This window comes from Hypanus sabinus, chromosome 5 (genome assembly GCF_030144855.1).
Source record: "Hypanus sabinus isolate sHypSab1 chromosome 5, sHypSab1.hap1, whole genome shotgun sequence".
NCBI lineage: Eukaryota > Metazoa > Chordata > Chondrichthyes > Myliobatiformes > Dasyatidae > Hypanus > Hypanus sabinus.
In genome coordinates this window covers 42,432,228-42,449,718 of record NC_082710.1, presented here as the reverse complement: position 1 = coordinate 42,449,718, position 17,491 = coordinate 42,432,228, and the positions used below count along the sequence as shown (strand labels likewise).

Below are 17,491 nucleotides of genomic sequence, written 5' to 3'. Positions count from 1 at the left end.
TGTCCTCTGGTCTTAGACTGCACCATTATGGGAAACATCCTCTCCACATTCATTCTATTGGGACCTTTCAATAGTCAATAAGTTTCAACAAAACCCACCCCCCCACGGAATTCAGGGAGTACATGCCCACAGCCATCAAAGGTTCCTCGTATGATAATCCTCTCAATCCTGCAATCATTTCATGAACTTTTTTTGAACCTTCTCCAATGTCAGCCAGTCCTTTCTTAGATGAGGGGCCCAAAACTCGTCATAATACTCCAAGTGAGGCCTCACCAGTGCCTTATAAAGCCCCAAGTAATTCTCACAAACAGTGAGAATTTGTTATGTAATGTTAAAGTTACAACTATTTACATTTTAATTAGTTGCTTTTCGTTAATTAAACCATACTATATAAATTCATATCATTTTGAATTCTTTATTGAACATAGTTCTTTTGTCATTATTTGTAGTTATCAATAAACAATGCTGCCAAATAAAGGAAACTAAAGCCTCATTTTCATTTGTATTGCTAATAAAATAGCTATGTAGCAAATTATAGTAAGTGTAAAATTTATAGTAATTCAATTATTAAAAGCAGGTTTGCCTGCTAATTTTCATTATGTTGTACTAATTTTATATTGTTTGCTTGCTGAAGGAACAGCTAATTACTGAATACTTGAAGAATTTTGGAATGAAGGAAAACGAAGAAGAAGAAATCAACAAAAAGAACACAGAAAATGAATATTCTTCGTTTAGGGTAAGAAATCTATTAAGGAAGGGGCCAAATATATACTTAATTAACTAATATTAAGTAACTTTTGACCTATTAATTTGTGTTTTGCATACGTTATAATTTTTGCTTGGGCAATATACCTATGCCTCCATTTTATAATTCTTTCTCAAACAGCAGCCTCACTTCAGTTATACTGTTGTAGAGTGGAAAGTGGAAAATTACCCAGAGAAATCAGTTTCACAGGAACTTTAAAAAAGAGCAATAACACAGCACTAGATGTACATTATGCATTCAGATAACAAATAGTTTACTTCCTTGTTGGATAAAACAGGTGGAGTCATGAGAAAAAGACAGTCACCCTATTCAGTTAATTGAAGGACTCCAACCTAGAAATGTATCACCTTGTTTAGAACGCCATGGCAGCATTTATATCTCCAATACAATAGATAAAACCTGCACACTCATTGCAAATCAGAAGCCTGTGCCAGTATATTGGTGTAGTCAAAAACTGGTGCCCTGGCCCTATCACTGAAATAAGTATTCACCCCTTTTTTTTATAGAACCATAGAACAGTAACAGGCCTTTTGGCCCTTCTTGGCTGTGCCGAACCATTTTTCTGCGTAGTCCCACTGATATCTATAAAAGTTTTTGAGTAATTTGTTGACATACCAAATCTCTTCAAACTCCTCATTAAGTATAGCCGCTGTCTTGCCTTCTTTATAACTACATCGTGTCAAGATCTCTGAGGCTCTAACCTGGTCCTACATTATCAACTTGTAAACATCTAGTTTTAGGGAGTTGAAGGTGATGGAAGGAGGGTTGCTTCTTTATTTAATCCATGGGATATCTAGTTAAAGTGAGTTTGACTAGTGATAAAAAAAAAATCAATGCACATCATTGATGTCAAATTGATACCCAAAATGAAATATGTTACAAACCAATAATTTTACCATCACCCTGTCATAATAGTATTCAAAATATAAAAGTGGGCTCTGCAAACTGTGGCATCTAATTTTTTTCACTGTCCTTATTTGTGTAGTTGATTTCAAAGGATATTAATGTTAAGGCTGATGAAATGTAATGTACCCTTTGTATTTACAGTCATATCATAGATTATAAAGACATTGGCACTGATTTTCTAATCAAGCATATGCATGTCAAATCAAATAGCAAATGACAAATTAATATCTCAAAATAAGAAATCCAGTGGGAGTCTGAAATCCCATTTGCAATAAATGACCATCCTGAATGAAAACTAGGTCTACCTGAGGCCTAATACACACTTTTTAAAGTACAGTTCCAGTCATAACCCTCAAACATGAAGCACTAATGTAATAAACAAATGAAGGGAGACAACAACTCACTTACAAAAAAAATATATAATGATACTAAAATATGTGTCATGGAAAATCTCCTCATCAACAATTACAGCAGTGAAGTGAAGAAGAAAAAAATCAATGCAAAGTTAAGCTGAAATACATTCTGAATGTAATTTATCATTTTGGAAGTTGTTTTTTTTAAGTGTGCCTCTCAATTAAATGGGAATAAAAGTTTAAATGTTAGATTCTTCACACTGAATGTCCATGGGACTTCTGTATGTCTAACTTTAGTAGAACAATGAACTATCTGTATACATCAACAGAGTTTCTGCTGAACTTCTACTGAAGTTCTACTGAAGCAATTGAGTAGGCCAAGCAGTAAGGAAGTTTATGCTCTATACGAAATTCAACTGTACTATAACACCATCTTATGAATAAGGACAATGAAATTTAACTGCAGGAAGTCTATGTAATGATTGATATACTGGAGTACCGCTAAACCATTTCCAGTTATAGAACTGTCATGAAACATAATTGCCATAAATGTCTTTTTGGGAAGTTAATCAAAGAGACCTGGAGCAAAGAAGTTTTTGAATGTTGAATATTAAAACATTTCATTCTGTCAGATTTTAACATTTTGGTAATGTATGGATAGAACTCCATAACTGTAAACTTAATAATGAAGCATGTTAAGATGAAGCATCTTTAGACATTGGTAACTGGAGATGGGTGGTACTTTTGACAAGTTTAACAGAGAAGAACATAGTTTGAAGGACATTAGAGTTTTTGCATAAGATGTAAACTGGATGTGGAAACATTAAATGAAATAATAACTGGTGATTTCCTCCAGAAAATTGTTTGTTATTAAGTTTGTTACATTAGAACACAGCCCAAATCTCAATATCATGTTTTGTTTTACGGGCCGTCTATAAAATGACTAGAGAATTAGAACACAAATTACTATGTTTAGTTCTAAATAAAGATATAATCACAATGTACACTCAGTGGCCATGTCCTTATGTATACTTGTACACCTGCTTATTAATGCAAATATCTAATCAGCCAATCATGTGGCAGCAACTCAATGTAGGCATGGTCAAGAGGTTCAGTTATTCAGACTAAACATTAGAATGGGGAAGAAATGTGATCTAAGTGACTTTGATCGTGGAATGATTGTTGGTGCCAGAGGGAGTGGCTTGAGCATCTCAGGAACTGCTGATCTCCTGGGGTTTTCACACACAGGGATCTCCAGAGTTTACAGAGAAAGGAGCGAAAATCAAAAATAACATTCAGTGAGGGAATGCCTTGTTAATGAGAGAATAGCCAAACTGGAAGGCGACACTAACTCAAATAACCACACGTTACATCAGTGGTGTGCACATGTTGAACCTTGAAGTGGATGGACTAGCAGCAGAAGACCACAAACAAACACCTATACCTAGTAAAGTGACCACCAAATAAATCTCTAAAACTTCAGCAATACAGCAAGTCTTCCTTTAAATTGTTATTTGTACTAGTCCTACCTGGATTTTAATGAAAGTCAAATTGATTTCACATTGTTCCCAGAACATAATCAAGTTTCTAGGCCAATGTTTTAATTTCCAACTTAATATGTCATCACCATGCCTATTGTTTTTGATGGCTTATGTATTATCACAGGCAAATGACGTTTGTTTATTTTGTGTCAGCTAGAATTGATCCTGGCATTCAGTTTGTTCATAGACCATTCTGAGCAAACATCTTAAATGAGTTTTTATAAATCCAGGCTTAAAATATGGTCCACAGTCATAGAGAAAAATGCCACAGATAGATATGAATGTACCACATTACTACAGGTCACACAAGAAGTGAAGATGCTTTGTCTTTACCTCCATTTAAGGATCATTGAGTAACTCATAGTTCTCACTAAACTGGACAGACAAAGTCCTGTTCAGTTGAAATATATTTAACTAAACATTTTATACTTCTGTTTACTTTTTAAACTTAATTACACAAAGTTTGACATTAAACCAAAGAAGGTTTAAGGGCGTAAGAGAGTATGATGTAATTAATCAATTGGATTTAAGATGCAAATTGTAGAGCATGGGAACAAAATGTATAACAAATGCATATCTTTCAGAAACTTAAGCAGTTGGTGTGAAGTTTCTTATCTGTTGTAGTTAGATTTGTTGCTAGGTAACCTAAAATATAATAGTGTTTCTTTGTAATACAACAGTTGTTAACATGACAATATCAGGAAAGTTGATCTCTTCAAGATTTCAGTCAATGGAAACCCAATTCATATTTTTCTTTAGGTGTCAGAATTATTACTTGCCATTGAACGGTTAACTGCAGGACAACCAAAGCCTTACAGTGAACAGAGACATGTAGGAAAAGTAACAAAAGGAGAAAAGGTCCTACTACTCACTACAGAGAAACAAACTACCCATCAAAGTCAACTTACCAAAGATAAAAAATCACTGGGAAACAGAACTGCTGGAAATATTTCACCCAAAAGAACTATGCTTATAAAGTGCCCTCCACGAAACACTTTTGAATGCAACATGACCAGACTCAAAATGTATAAAAATCCACAGGCTACACAAAAACCCAAACTGCGATATGATTGGCTCACAAAACTTGATAACCAATTTGATCGAGGGATTAGGCAATCAAAGAAAAAATTTATGATACGTGAACAGACGCCACAATCCCTCTCAATACTATTTTCACAAAAAAAAATGAAGAAAAGAAGGGTATCACTTGACAAAACATATCCAGTTCGAAGCTCCGTGTTAAACAGCAAATCATCTTTGTTCCATCTACATATTCAACGGTCAACACTAGCAGGTAAGCGTGGAGTTAGGATCATAGACTTACACAGCATGGAAGCAGGCCCTCTGTCCAATTTGTCCAAGTAGGTTAAGCAAGTTACCTTCCTGAGCTAGTCCCATTTGCCTGCATTTGGCCCATATCCCTATAAAATTTTTCTATCCATGTTCCTGTTGCAAAGGTCATTTAAATGTAATTGTACCTCTGTCAACCACTTCTTCTGGTACTTCTTTCCACATACATACCACTCACTGTGTGAAAAAGTTGTCCATTAGAATCTCTTTAAATCTCTCCCATTTCACGATAAATATATGCCTATAGATTCCCCTATCCTAGGAAAAGGATTGTGAACTTATTTCCCTTATCTATACTCCTCATGGTTTTATATACCATAGATCTATCTGGCTACCATTGTTTCTTACATGCCGGGGGGAGTGTGTGTGAAAAACAGCCTATCTTTATAATTCAAACCTTCCAGTCTAGCAAAGAACCTTGTGAATCTTTTCTGCACATCCTTCTTAAATCTAGATGACCAGAACTGCACACAGTAAATCTGGTCTTACCCACCTCTCATGTAGTTGTAGCGTAATGTACCAATTCTTGTACTCAGTGCCCTGAACGATGGAAGTGCCAAACACCTTTTTCAGCATCCTATTGATCTATATTCCCATTTTTATGAAACTAAGTACTTGTATTCCTAGGTCTCTCTGTTCTAAAATATTCTGCCATTTACTGCTTAATCCTGTCCTGCTTTAACTTCTGAAAATGCAAGACTTTGCACTTGTCCAAATTAAATTCCATCTCCATTCTTTGGCTCAGTTTCCCAGATGATCCATATACTATTGTAATCATAAATAACCTCTTTCACTCTTCATTATACCACCAATTTTGTAGTCGTCTGCAGACTTGCAAACCATGCCAACTACAATCTTATTTTGTGTGTGTTGCTTGAATTTACAGCATCTGCAGATTTCCTCGTGTTTGCCTCCTCAAAACACTATCTGAGTCTTTCCACCAAATCAATTTTGTATTCAATTGGTAAGCCGATCCTGGATTCCACATTGTCTAACCTTCTGGACTAGCCTACCATGTGGGACCTTGTCAAACACAATGTCAAAGCCCAAGTAGACAGCATCTACTGCTTCGCTCTTGTCAATCCTCTTGGTCTTTGGCATTGTGCTAGACAAGGTACCACACAAAAGCCCAAGCTAACAATCACTTATTAGCCATTGCCTTTCCAAATTCAGGTAGATCTTGTCTCTCAGAATTCTCTCCAGTAATTTTCCCATCCCTGATGGTAGTTTCCTGCTTGTCCCTGTAGCCCTCCTAAAATAAAAGCACAATACAGAGGATTCCAGTTAATTGGTACATTTTGCCCCAACCAGCCAAAGTTTAATGGGAATGTTTTAAAAGTATAAAAAAGACAAACTACTGTTTAACTGAGTAACAAATTATGTATTTAAATGAAATACAGAACAAATTAAAACATTGGCAATACCACTACAGTACTATAAAACTGTGTATTAGGTCCTAATGTTTATCAATGGACGAGTTCATCCGGTGTAGGTTCCTGTGTGTTCTTCTGATTGACAGTAAATGAACAGAATCAGTGCAGACACCTAGTGCAGATAATGGACTTCGTATGATGCATCCTCTAAATGTTCAATTTCATTGTAACATTCAAGATGATTGTCGATACCTTCAAATTCTTCATAGTTCCTAACTTATTGAAGTAGCGAAATTGTTTCATTTTCACTGCTGGCTTTTTCTGGAATCTGTAATCTTGAATGCTTGAAAACGTAGTGAACAAAACAGTTCTGAATTGTCTTGTTGCTTATTTCTCATCAACTATCAGTGACATAAATCATTGTTTTTTGAACACAAATACTCGCAACCAACACTACTTAAAAAGCTATTCACTCCAAACATGGAGTAGTGTCTAACAGCCACATAAATGCATGTAACTGATGCAAGTTAGAAACTGTTTGGCAACAGTCCCCTGTCCCAAATAAGCAGCATGGAGTCCCAAGTAGAAGGGAATCTCAATTATTTTCTTGATTAGTTTTTGTTAGCGGTGTCCCAAATAAGCAGGTGTCTCGATTAACTAATGGCCTATTCAATGGCCAGAATCCACTATAATATCTTCCCTTCTTTCTTATGGCACCTCACCTGAGAAATATCTCTGGCAGGGTTCTAGTGATTTTTCTCCCACTTTCCCAAATGTCCTAGGATACATTTGGTCAGGCCTCAGGGATTTGTCCGCTTTTATGCATTTCAAAAATACTAGCATTTCATTTTTTGTAATGTGAATTCCTGAATGTCTCAGCTTTCATTTTGAAGTTTTAGTTTGGAGTTTTCAAATTGACTGACATAACTTCAACGCAAGACTAGAGGGAACCTGGATACATAAAATTACTTTTCAGTTGATCTTTCAGCCAAATTATTCTATTCAATTGAGTGATCATAGAGGAAAAGCCCAGAGTCATTCCCTAAACAATGGTGTCTGCGTTTACTTTCAGGAGCACCACGTCATGACCCATTTATTGATTTAGAAGATTTGCAGATGCAGCTATTCAAAAAACCTTTGAACAAAAGAGCTTCTGAAATGGTAGCAGAAAAACATCAATATGTATTACAACCCATCCCAATAGGGAGACAGGATAAAGAAGCTCTTCGGGTTCCTTTGATTTGTAAAGGCAATAAATATATAGAAAAGTTCTAAAGTGCACATTTCACCTGATCTCTTTCCTTTTATTTGATCAATTAATAAACTACAGTTATTTGAAAATCTGAATTGTCTTGTAAATTTCTTATTTTAAACCAAGGAACATTTCACACTGTTGTCTGTTGTACCATATTTCTGGAATACGGAGGTAGGAAGAAAGCACAGCAGCACCTCTACCTCATTAGGAGTTTGTGAAGATTCAGCATGACATCTAAAACTTTGACAGACTTCTCTAGATGTGTAGTGGAGAGTATATTGATTGGCTGCAGCACATGTTCGTCCAATCCTAGGAAAAATATTGTGCATTCACCCGGTCTATGCCTTTCATAATTTTATGCACCTGTATAAGATCATCCCTCATTCTCCTATGCTCTTCTTCAACTTGGAAAGATAAAATTGGCCTAGGTGCTTGCAATTCATCTTTATCCAGTGATGCAGGTTGTCATTATGGGGTCTATTTCAGCTGCAATGTTCAAAACTACATATATTTCTATTTTCCTTCTCGTTTAAAGCACCAATTTTAACTTAATTTTAACAAATCACTGTGCAATCAGATGGAGTATAATACAGGACCCCCCAAAAAAAAACAGACTCCTTACCTCGCTCCTTAAGTATCTTATAACAAAACTGTAGATTTAATGTTTTACACCACTCTAATCACTTTCATTGGCTTCTTGATACTAAAATTGAGGCAAACATCAATAATGCAGAAACAAAAAAAGATCTACAAATACTGGTTATCTTGGATAAAAGCATAAAAGCATCCATAGAAAGGATGTGTTTGCCATTGAAGAGTGCAACAAAGATTCTCCAGACTAATTTCTGAAATAGTGAGACTGTCATATAAACAAGAGATTGGGTTAACTGTTCACTGTTCCACCTAGGGCAGTATTCACTGAAGTCTAGGAAAGAGTGGAGATCTCTTGAATCATGCAATTTTCTTGCAGGGCTGAATAGACTGGATGCAGGATGTTTCCATTGTGTGAGACATATAGAATTATGGGGTCACAGTCTCAGGACATGAGTGAGATATTTATAATTGAGATAAAGACAAAATGCTTCATTGAGAGGGTGGTAAGCCTGTGGATTTCCCTGCTACCAAAGGTGGTGGATATCAATTTATAGGATACATATATATTGATTTCCAAGCACAAAAATCATTAAGGGGTATGGGAAGAGCACAAGACTATACTGCTGAGATAGAGGATCAGGCCTAGTGGTATTTAATGGCAGATTAGGCTCAATGAGTGAACAGTCTTCTTTTTGTTTTTACTATTTTGCTCAAGTATGCCTGGTTTAATATTTGCTCTTTAGTGATCAAGGAGTGGCAGTTTAATTAAAAATACATGTCACTAACAAGTGATAATAGCTTTTCATGTGATTTTCCATTTCTATGAATGGTTGAAACCAACTTGTTCCTTTTTATAGAATTGTGATATTGCTTATGATATTAATTTCACCAGAACCAAATGTCATAAATTTTCCCAACATACAAATCTGAAACAATTCATTTTAAAATGTATTCTACTGCATTTTCAATTATTATTAATTTTACTTGATTAGTTTTTAAAAAACTATCTAAAATTTTCTCATAGAAATCAAAGTAAAAATAATGAGTGGGAAATTCAACAGTACCCAAATTAAATATGTTTGTGTGTGTGTGTGTGTGTGTTTGTGTTCATTATTTACAATGCATTGCTTTTTAAAAAATATATGGTCATTCTGGGCTCCACTGAAAAGCTAGCTACAACTGACTATTTCCATTGTACCATTTGGACTTTGACAAGATGATGGTGTGCTGCAACATTGAACTACTGTAGTTCTTCTAGTGAAAGTACTCTCACAGTGTTTTTAAGTAAAATGTTCTTAGATTTAGAGCCAGCATAATGAAGAATTGGTGATATATTTCCAAATTGATTTGGAAGGGATTCTGCATTGGAGTATAAATTTTGTGGATCTGCAGTACAAGTCTCCCAAAATATCTGAAATATTACCTTCCATTTTCGTATTAGACATCCATGAGTGCAGCTAATATGGTTTGTGGATATGACAATGTGTCAATTTTGATTTTGAAGAAACACAGACATGGTGCTGCCCACACAATATGCTTACAGTGAGATGTTCAATCAACATATGATAATCAAGAAATTGTGGACATTATACACAGCAAATAGAACATGGGCTGGAATTGGAAATTATAACAACATTTAAACATTTTCAATTACTGTGTAGATGACAGGAATTTGCAATTGAGATAAAAGACAAAGTGCACTTATTCACTGAGTTATTTTACTTGTCATGCCCAGCATTAATATTTCCTATGTGTTAATATTTGGCATGAAAGCTCCTGAATTATCTAGATTGCTGACTCTGGGAATACTTACACGAGATCTTTCAGTTTTACCTTCTTCAGCTCATCTGGTTAGACTTAGCTTCCTGAAAACAGAGTTTAGGAAACCGATGAGAATTAGTCATCAGTAATAGTCATTCAATCTGAGAAATGTCTTTACGTGCTATAGGTAATATCATTTTTATCTTCCAAAATTCCTTCCTCAGAGGAACATATTTTTCCAGAGTAATCAAGACAGCTTAAACATTCATTTAAATTACCTCAGAAAACTACTCCAAATAGACATCAAAATAATTCTTACTTTAATAATATTGATATTTCATATTGTATTAATTTGTGCTTTTTATTTGTTAGCTTGGTGGCTGTGGGAATTCTGAGTTCAACTAATTTGATAATATTGTAACACACCGTAAGGTTTCACTGCTAATGTAATTGCTTCTCTGTAATGTTCCACTGCTGACATAATGGTTTCTCTGTAGCAGCAAGTTTGGGTTATGACTAGAGATAATGGGGTATGCTAGCCAATGAGCAGGATGTTGTTCTTTTTTGTGTGTCTGGGAGCCAGGAATTCACAGGTCTTTTGCCGGGGAGATGAGGAGAGAAGACGTGAATGGAGAGAGTTGGTAGACCTTGGACGGAGTGGACTTGGAGCGAGGGTCCAAAGGTCAGTGATGAACAGAGGAGGTCGATGGTGGATGAATGGCCTTATCAGTGAATTCCAACATTGCGCAATAGACTGTTCCATGAGAATGGGCCAATTTTCTTTTTTGTTTTCTTTACTAACCATATAGTCAAATTAAGAATTATAAAGCTCAATCATTTAATCACATATCTTGTTATTTCATGGTACTGATTTGTAACAGGAAACACATCGCGCAGCATCCGCCCAAACAAGATTTCTTAAGTTTGGCTGGTCCAGGGGCTATCATCCCCTATATTAAGCTGCTAGCTGAAGCGAGAATTACAATTGTGGGGGCTCATCTGTGATTACCCTGAGCATTGAACCAGTGGGGTAGATATTCGTACTGGATGAATTGTTAATTTGCCTTTTAAGTACTTTTTAAGTTGATATTGTGGGTGGAGGTTTGATGAAATGGCTCTTGTTTTAATGCAGATTAGCATTGATGTAGGGTAGCTAGGGGCAGAGATTTCAAAGACAGTATTGTATCATTTCTGAGGAGTGAGGGGAAGGAGTGGTCGGATTTGAAATGTCTAATTAGTCCACGTCCCCTGGGGAGAGTGAGAATACTGAGTTAGTATCTGCCTTTACCTCTCTGGCGAATAAATGGAAAAATCAGGTTCAAAGTCCCTGCAATGGTAGGCTCTGCCTATTCTCTAGAATAATGCACACCTATAAAGGGGAGGAGGAGTATGAAGCTTGGGCAGAGCAGACCTCTCAGTTGTCAGATGAGTGGTAGAGATTGGTTGAAAGTTTGAATGGCGGGCTACTGACATTGTGAGAGCCTTCAGGTTGGAGTATCCCCTAGCAACCGTGAGTGATTAGCTGCGAGCACTGGAAAGCTGCTTTGGCCTGACAGGAAGCCAAATGGAGCTCATGGTGGAGTTTCAGAACATGTGTCAGGAGAAGGGGAGGAACTTGCCACTTTTATTTTTTGGCTAGAGAAGCAGCTGAATTGCTTGCAGCGCAGAGGGGCCCCCTCCATCTTTTGTTGAGGTACGGGAAGAGGAGAATGCATTAGAGGAGCAGGAGGGCTCCATCAACAGGGTACAGTCCTTGGTAGTGGTCCTCTGCGGTGAAGTGACCACAGATAGCCTTCCCTGGGGAGTGGTAGAGGCGCTTGCAGCAGAGTTGAGAACAGGAATATGTCAGCTGTTATCAGCGGGTGTGACCCTCCCATATGATGGAGCTGATGGGGGGGGGGGGTGCGGATCCCTCAAGGGGATGAACAGTGCAGAGGGCTGCTGGCAGCAGGTGTCATGCTAGGAGAGTGAGCCCCCAGGTAGCTAAGCAGAGAGAGTCATTGGGAAAACTAAGAGGGGATCCAGTGAGTGAATGGCCTGGTGTCTCTGGAGGAACACGTTCCCAGTGATGTGCCAAGGAACCCTCAAAAAGCGAAAGGCCCAATTCCTGAAAGCTTATTGGGACCATGCTCCAGTGTGTTGCTACAGACAGAGGGTACTTATGCCAAAGTCATACTTGACACTGGGTCACAGGTCACATGGTTGTAACATTCATTTTACAATTGGTATCTGAAGCATTTACCCTTAACCCCATTCAGGGCACTGGAGATCTGGGGGCTTAGTGGTAGTAAGAAGTGCTAGACAAGCCAGGGAGAAACTATTGGAAAAGGGGGGAAAGTTGACCGCAGAATTATTCAACTTTGGGGATTTCCCGGTTCCTGCAGATTGGAAGAGGAGGTTGATAGAGAAGATGTTGAAGCTAGAAGGTATCTTTTCCACTGACAAGTTTGATGTGGGTTGTTCCAAGAGCACTCGTCACACTATCCAGATGACTGAGAATACCCTGTTCAGAGAAAGGTCGCGGCAACTGGCCCCTGCAGAGGCAGCATTTATGTAAGTTGAAGGAAGCTGGGATCATCACCGAGTCCCAAAGTCCCTATCTGTCCCCAATAGTAGTGGCCCGAAAGAATAATGGGAAGGTACAGATGTGTGGAGACTATAGGACTCTGAACAGGTGCACCATCCCTGACCAGTATACTGTCCCGAGGATTGAAGACGTGCTGGCCTGCCTGAGTGGTGCAAAGTGTTTCAGTGTGCTAGACTTGAGGAGTGGATATTACCAGATCCCGATGAGTGAGGCTGACAAAGAAAAGACGGCATTTATATGTTCTCTGGGATTTTTCCAGTTTGAAAGGATGTCCCAGGGCATCTCGGGAACACCTGAATCCTTCCAGCGGGTCATGGAGAAGACGGTGGGGTATATGAACTTGCTTGAGGTATCGGTGTATCTGGATGACCTCACAGTATTTGGATCCACCTTGGAAGAATATGAAGCGAGGCTGCTGAAGGTGCTGGTCTGCCTCAGAGCTTAAGGGTTAAAACATTCACTGCACAAGTACCAGCTCTGCCAAACATCTGTTAGCTATGTTGGGCACATAGTCTCATGGTATGTAGTAGCTACAGATCCAGCTAAGATAGAGGAAGTTATCACTTGGCCAAGATCCCAGACTGTGAGTGTTCTGTGCTCGTTTCTTGGGTTCTGTGGTTACTATCAGAGGTTTCTGAAAGGCTACACGAAAGTGAGTCACCTGTTGAATTAGCTTCTGATTGAGGCTGAACTGGGTCGAGGCCTGTTGCGTTTGTCAGCCGGAGTTGATTGCCCTCCGAGAAGAACTATCCCATGCACAACTTGGAATTTCCGGTGTTGAAATGGGTGGTGGTGGATAAGCTGAGTGACTACCTCTTTGGGGCCAAGTTTGAGGTGAGGAAGGACAAAAACCCCCTAACTTATATTCTGGCCTTGGCAAAACTGGATGCCACAGGTCATCAGTGGTTGGCGGCGTTGTCTGCCTATGATTTCAGCCTGAAGTACCGGCTGGGAAGAAGGAAAATTGGTGCTGATGCTTTGTACCAACGGGCACATGAGGGACTGGTCAGGGAGAAGGAGTGGGAGAATGTTCCTGCCCCAGGGGTGAAGGCCTTGTGTCAGTTTGCCATCACCATGAAGGCATAGGGAAAGGAAGGGCAGGATCAAGTGGTGGATCAATTGGAAGCTTCTGATGACACCATTCCCCAAGTTTACTTTAACCTGACTGCTCTGAAGACAGATCAGCTGCCGGAATTGAGTTCTGGGGAAGTGGCAGCTGCTCAGCAAGATGATCCGGCCATTGGTACCATTTGAGAAGTGGTCGAAAAGAGAGATGTGGCTTAGCCGGAGGAGATGAAACATGCGTCAATGCCTCCATTACTGCGAGAATGGCCTAGGTTGGAGTTGAAGAACCAGATCATATACTGGGTTACGTCAGCCCCAGACCAGCCTTGGCATTGCCAGCTGGTTCTGCCTGAGAAGTATCGGAGGATTGCGTTGAAGTCACTTCATGATGATTCTGGACATTTGGGGGTGGAAAAGACCTATGGATTGCTCAGAGACCAGTTTTACTGGCCCCAGATAAAGTCAGAGGTTGAAGAATACTGCAAGTCGTGCATTCAATGCATATGGCGGAAGACGCTGCCTACACGGGCAACTCCCTTGTCCCACTTGCAGAGTGCAGGGCCTCTGGACCTGCTGTGCGTGGATTTCCTGTCAATAGAACCAGATACCAGCAACATGGCGAATGTCTTAGTCATCACAGACCACTACACCAGATATGCTCAGGCTTTTCCCATCAAAGACCAGAGGGCGTCTATGGTGGCAAAAATGTTTACGGGAAAAGTATTTCATGTATTATGGCCTTCCCAGGTGGATACATAGTGGTCAGAGTCGAGATTTCGAGAGCAGACTCATCCATGAGCTACTGGGCACGCCTGGAGTCAAGAAGTCAAGGACCACACCCTATCACCCGTTGGGTGATTCCCAGCCAGAGAGGTTTAATTGGACCTTGCTAGACATGCTTGGAACTCTGGAGATCAGCAAGAAGAGCAAATGGAGTTAACATATTGGGCAGCTGGTGTACAGTTATAACTGTACATGAAATTAAGCTACTGGGTACCTGCCATATTATCTGATGCTTGGGTGCAAGGTGAGGTTGCCCATTGACCTTAGTTTTGGGACTGACGAGGGTGACTTACCACCGAAGACTTATCTGAAGTATGTGTCTGACATGAGCAGAGTGCTGAAAAGGGCTTATGAGTTAGCCGGGTTCGTGGCTGCCAAGCAGAATCAAGGAAATAAGAGTACAATCAAAAAGTGAGGTTCTCCCAACTCCTGCCAGGAGACCGAGTCCTCATAAGGAATTTGGGGCCACCTGAAAAGCATAAGTTGGCTGAACGCTGGGTGGGAGTCAGATGCCAAACATACAAGTTTTCTGGGTGAAACCAGAGGATGGGAATGGGCCTGTCAAGATTCTCCATCGGAACTACCTGTTGCCCCTGGACAAGAGGTGCAGTTAGACCCAGAGGCAGACTCGGAGCCTACACCTAGTAAGAGGACCCTGCCGACTGCAGGGCCCAGAGCAGGCGAACTTAGGCCGGCCCCCATCCCTGAAAGGGATACTGATTCAGAGAATGAGGACCTGGATGTATGGTATATGCTGCCTTTTGCTAACTCCCAATTGATTGAGGAAGAGACTACTTGCCCTTCTCCTGCTGAAGTGGTGAAGTGGGGGGGGGCTATCTGTGGGCAGCCTAGGTTGCAGCAGGGCTTTGCAGGGGAGGAAGCGGGGTTCGATCACGGGACAGAGGGGTCCGAGTTGCAGGTGGGCACGAGTGATAGGTTGGGGGAGGCCTTGCTAGGTAGACCGCAAGTAGTGTCGGAACCTTAAGAGTTAGGTCAGGGGGTGCAGAGGTCTCAAGAGAAATCAGAGAACACCGGATAGGCTGGTTTACGTAGAATTAGGGGAGCAGAGTGTGACCTGTACCATTTTGGGGAGCTATGTCACTGCCTTTTGCACCTGGATTGGACTTTGTATTTTGCAGGAAGGGTTGGTGAGTTATCTGAACATCATGAGGACATGACTAAATCTGGTGGGAGGGAGAATGCAACATGCTGTAAGGTTTCACTGCTAACGTAATGGCTCTCTGTAATGTTCCACTGCTGAGTTAATGATTTCTCTGTAGCAGCAATGTTTGGGTTATGACTAGAGATAATGGGGCATGTTAGCCAATGAGCAGGATATTGTTCTTTCTTGTGCATCTGGGAGCCGGGATGATTATCAGAAAATTGTATAGTAGTGTAAAGGGGGGGGGGGGTTTCTTCTTTTTCTTTGTTACTGCGTATGTTAATCAAAATGGCTTTTTGTTTTGTTAAAAGTAGGAATGCTTCTTTGTTGCAAGAGAGTGCTGGAAGCTTGTTTGGGTTAAAATTTACTGATAACGAGAATTGTATTCCTTTGTAAACCAATTGGGATTAATGTTGTTCTTTCTTCTGAGTCTGTAAGCTATTGTTGGCGGGCTTTTGGGGAGATTGGTGCGAGGGGCTGAGAGAGAGAGGACGTGATGCTGTAAACTGAGCAAGGAATGGACCCCAAGCAGGGGTCCTAGGCCAGGAGGTACCCCGAGGAGAGGAGACAAAGATAGATGTGCTTGGTTGACCACTTCGGGTGATCTTGAGCTTCGAGACGAGGAGTTCGGAGGGGATTGAAGGGTGGCCAGAAGACTTCAGTAATTGAGCTCCAACGGTTGTGCACGAAGTGGTTTGGTCTTTGATAAGTTTGGGGCCTTTTCTTTATTTTCTTTTCCTTCATGTATACTGTATCGTTATTAATTACTTAGTTATAGTAATCTTCATAAACTGTAATCATTTAATCGCATATGGTGTCCTGTTTGTTCTTTGGCGAGGTGGGGACATCACACAGCATCCACACAAACTGATTACCCAGTTTGGCAGGGCCGAAGGCTGCTCCCCCTAGACGAGAACGAGCTGAGCGAGCCTGAGGCGACCCAGGGGGTTATAGAAGGCATTGCTAATCTCAAAATCTGGACCTTTTGTAAATGGTGGAAGCCAGACATTAGTCCCAGCATTGATTGTCTAAAAAATAATTCTGGAATCTGTAGTGAAGGATATCACAATAGAACGTGTTGGAATGAATAATAGGATATGGCAGAATCAACATGGATTTATGATAATAAACTTGTATTTGTATATTTTACTGAGGGTCAGAGGATATGACTGGTAAATTAAATGAATAGGGATAAATATATTTAGTTTATTTGGCTTAAAGGAGGCCTTTAAGTTTAATCCTTAAAGAAGTTTAATAAAGTCTGGGCACATTGATTAGGAGTGATGTACACTGATTAACAATTGGTTTCTGGGCTCTCAAACTGGCAGGCTTTGACTTGAAAGGTATCATTAAAAGTTGGCCTGTGGTGACCCACTTCCTAGCGCACTCGAACCAGCTCACAAATAGCGCGCCGGCACAAAGGCCAGGTCCGCAACAAAGGGAAAAAGCCTGCGGGGGTTTGTGAGTACGTGTTCCTTACAGCATCCGCGCCCGGGGAGGGCGGGATGAGTGAGGCTTTAAAGCAAGGCTGTGAAGTTCGAATAAAATCATCTTTATTTGCAGTTTACCGACTCCGTGTTGTTATTTTAGCGCTGTGTGTAGCACACCGCTACAATTGGTGACCCTGACGGTCCAAACGATTTTTGGACCGGAGATGACCGATGCAGCATCTGTTCATGCGGTTTCGTTGAAACTGCCAAGCTTCTGGGCGCTGCGACCTCACCTATGGTTCCAGCAAGCAGAAGCCCAATTCCACGTTCGGCAGATAACCTCAGAGGACACCCGTTACTACTACGTGGTGAGCTCCCTCGACCAGGACACAGCGGCCCAGGTTGCGGATTTCGTACAGTCTCCCCCGGCAGACGACAAGTACACGGGATTCAAAGCCCTGCTCCTAAGGACTTTCGGACTCTCACGGCACGAGCGGGCTGCCCGCTTACTGCACCTGGATGGCTTGGGAGACAGACGTCCATCGGCTTTAATGAATGAGATGTT

At 40.4% G+C, this 17,491-nt stretch overlaps 1 protein-coding gene and 1 long non-coding RNA gene across 4 annotated transcripts in view; one reads left to right on the top strand and one right to left on the bottom strand.

Moving 5' to 3' along the window:
- Positions 1–9,017, top strand: part of LOC132394098 (uncharacterized) — a 32,117-nt gene extending 23,100 nt beyond the window's left edge. The window contains exons 3-5 of one of the 3 annotated variants that reach the window (XM_059969843.1): positions 635–736; positions 4,326–4,860; positions 7,362–9,017. In XM_059969843.1, the coding sequence (XP_059825826.1) occupies positions 671–736; positions 4,326–4,860; positions 7,362–7,564 (804 nt within the window). In that variant the 5' untranslated portion in view covers positions 635–670 and the 3' untranslated portion in view covers positions 7,565–9,017. The remainder of the gene's footprint in view (positions 1–634; positions 737–4,325; positions 4,861–7,361) is intronic. The other 2 variants (XM_059969842.1, XR_009512172.1) reach the window with 2 other exon arrangements.
- LOC132394099 (uncharacterized) overlaps positions 1–17,491 on the bottom strand; it is a 60,791-nt gene that overhangs the window by 40,933 nt on the left and 2,367 nt on the right. Inside the window, exon 2 of the long non-coding RNA XR_009512173.1 lies at positions 9,952–10,003. This is a non-coding gene — a long non-coding RNA (uncharacterized LOC132394099). The remainder of the gene's footprint in view (positions 1–9,951; positions 10,004–17,491) is intronic.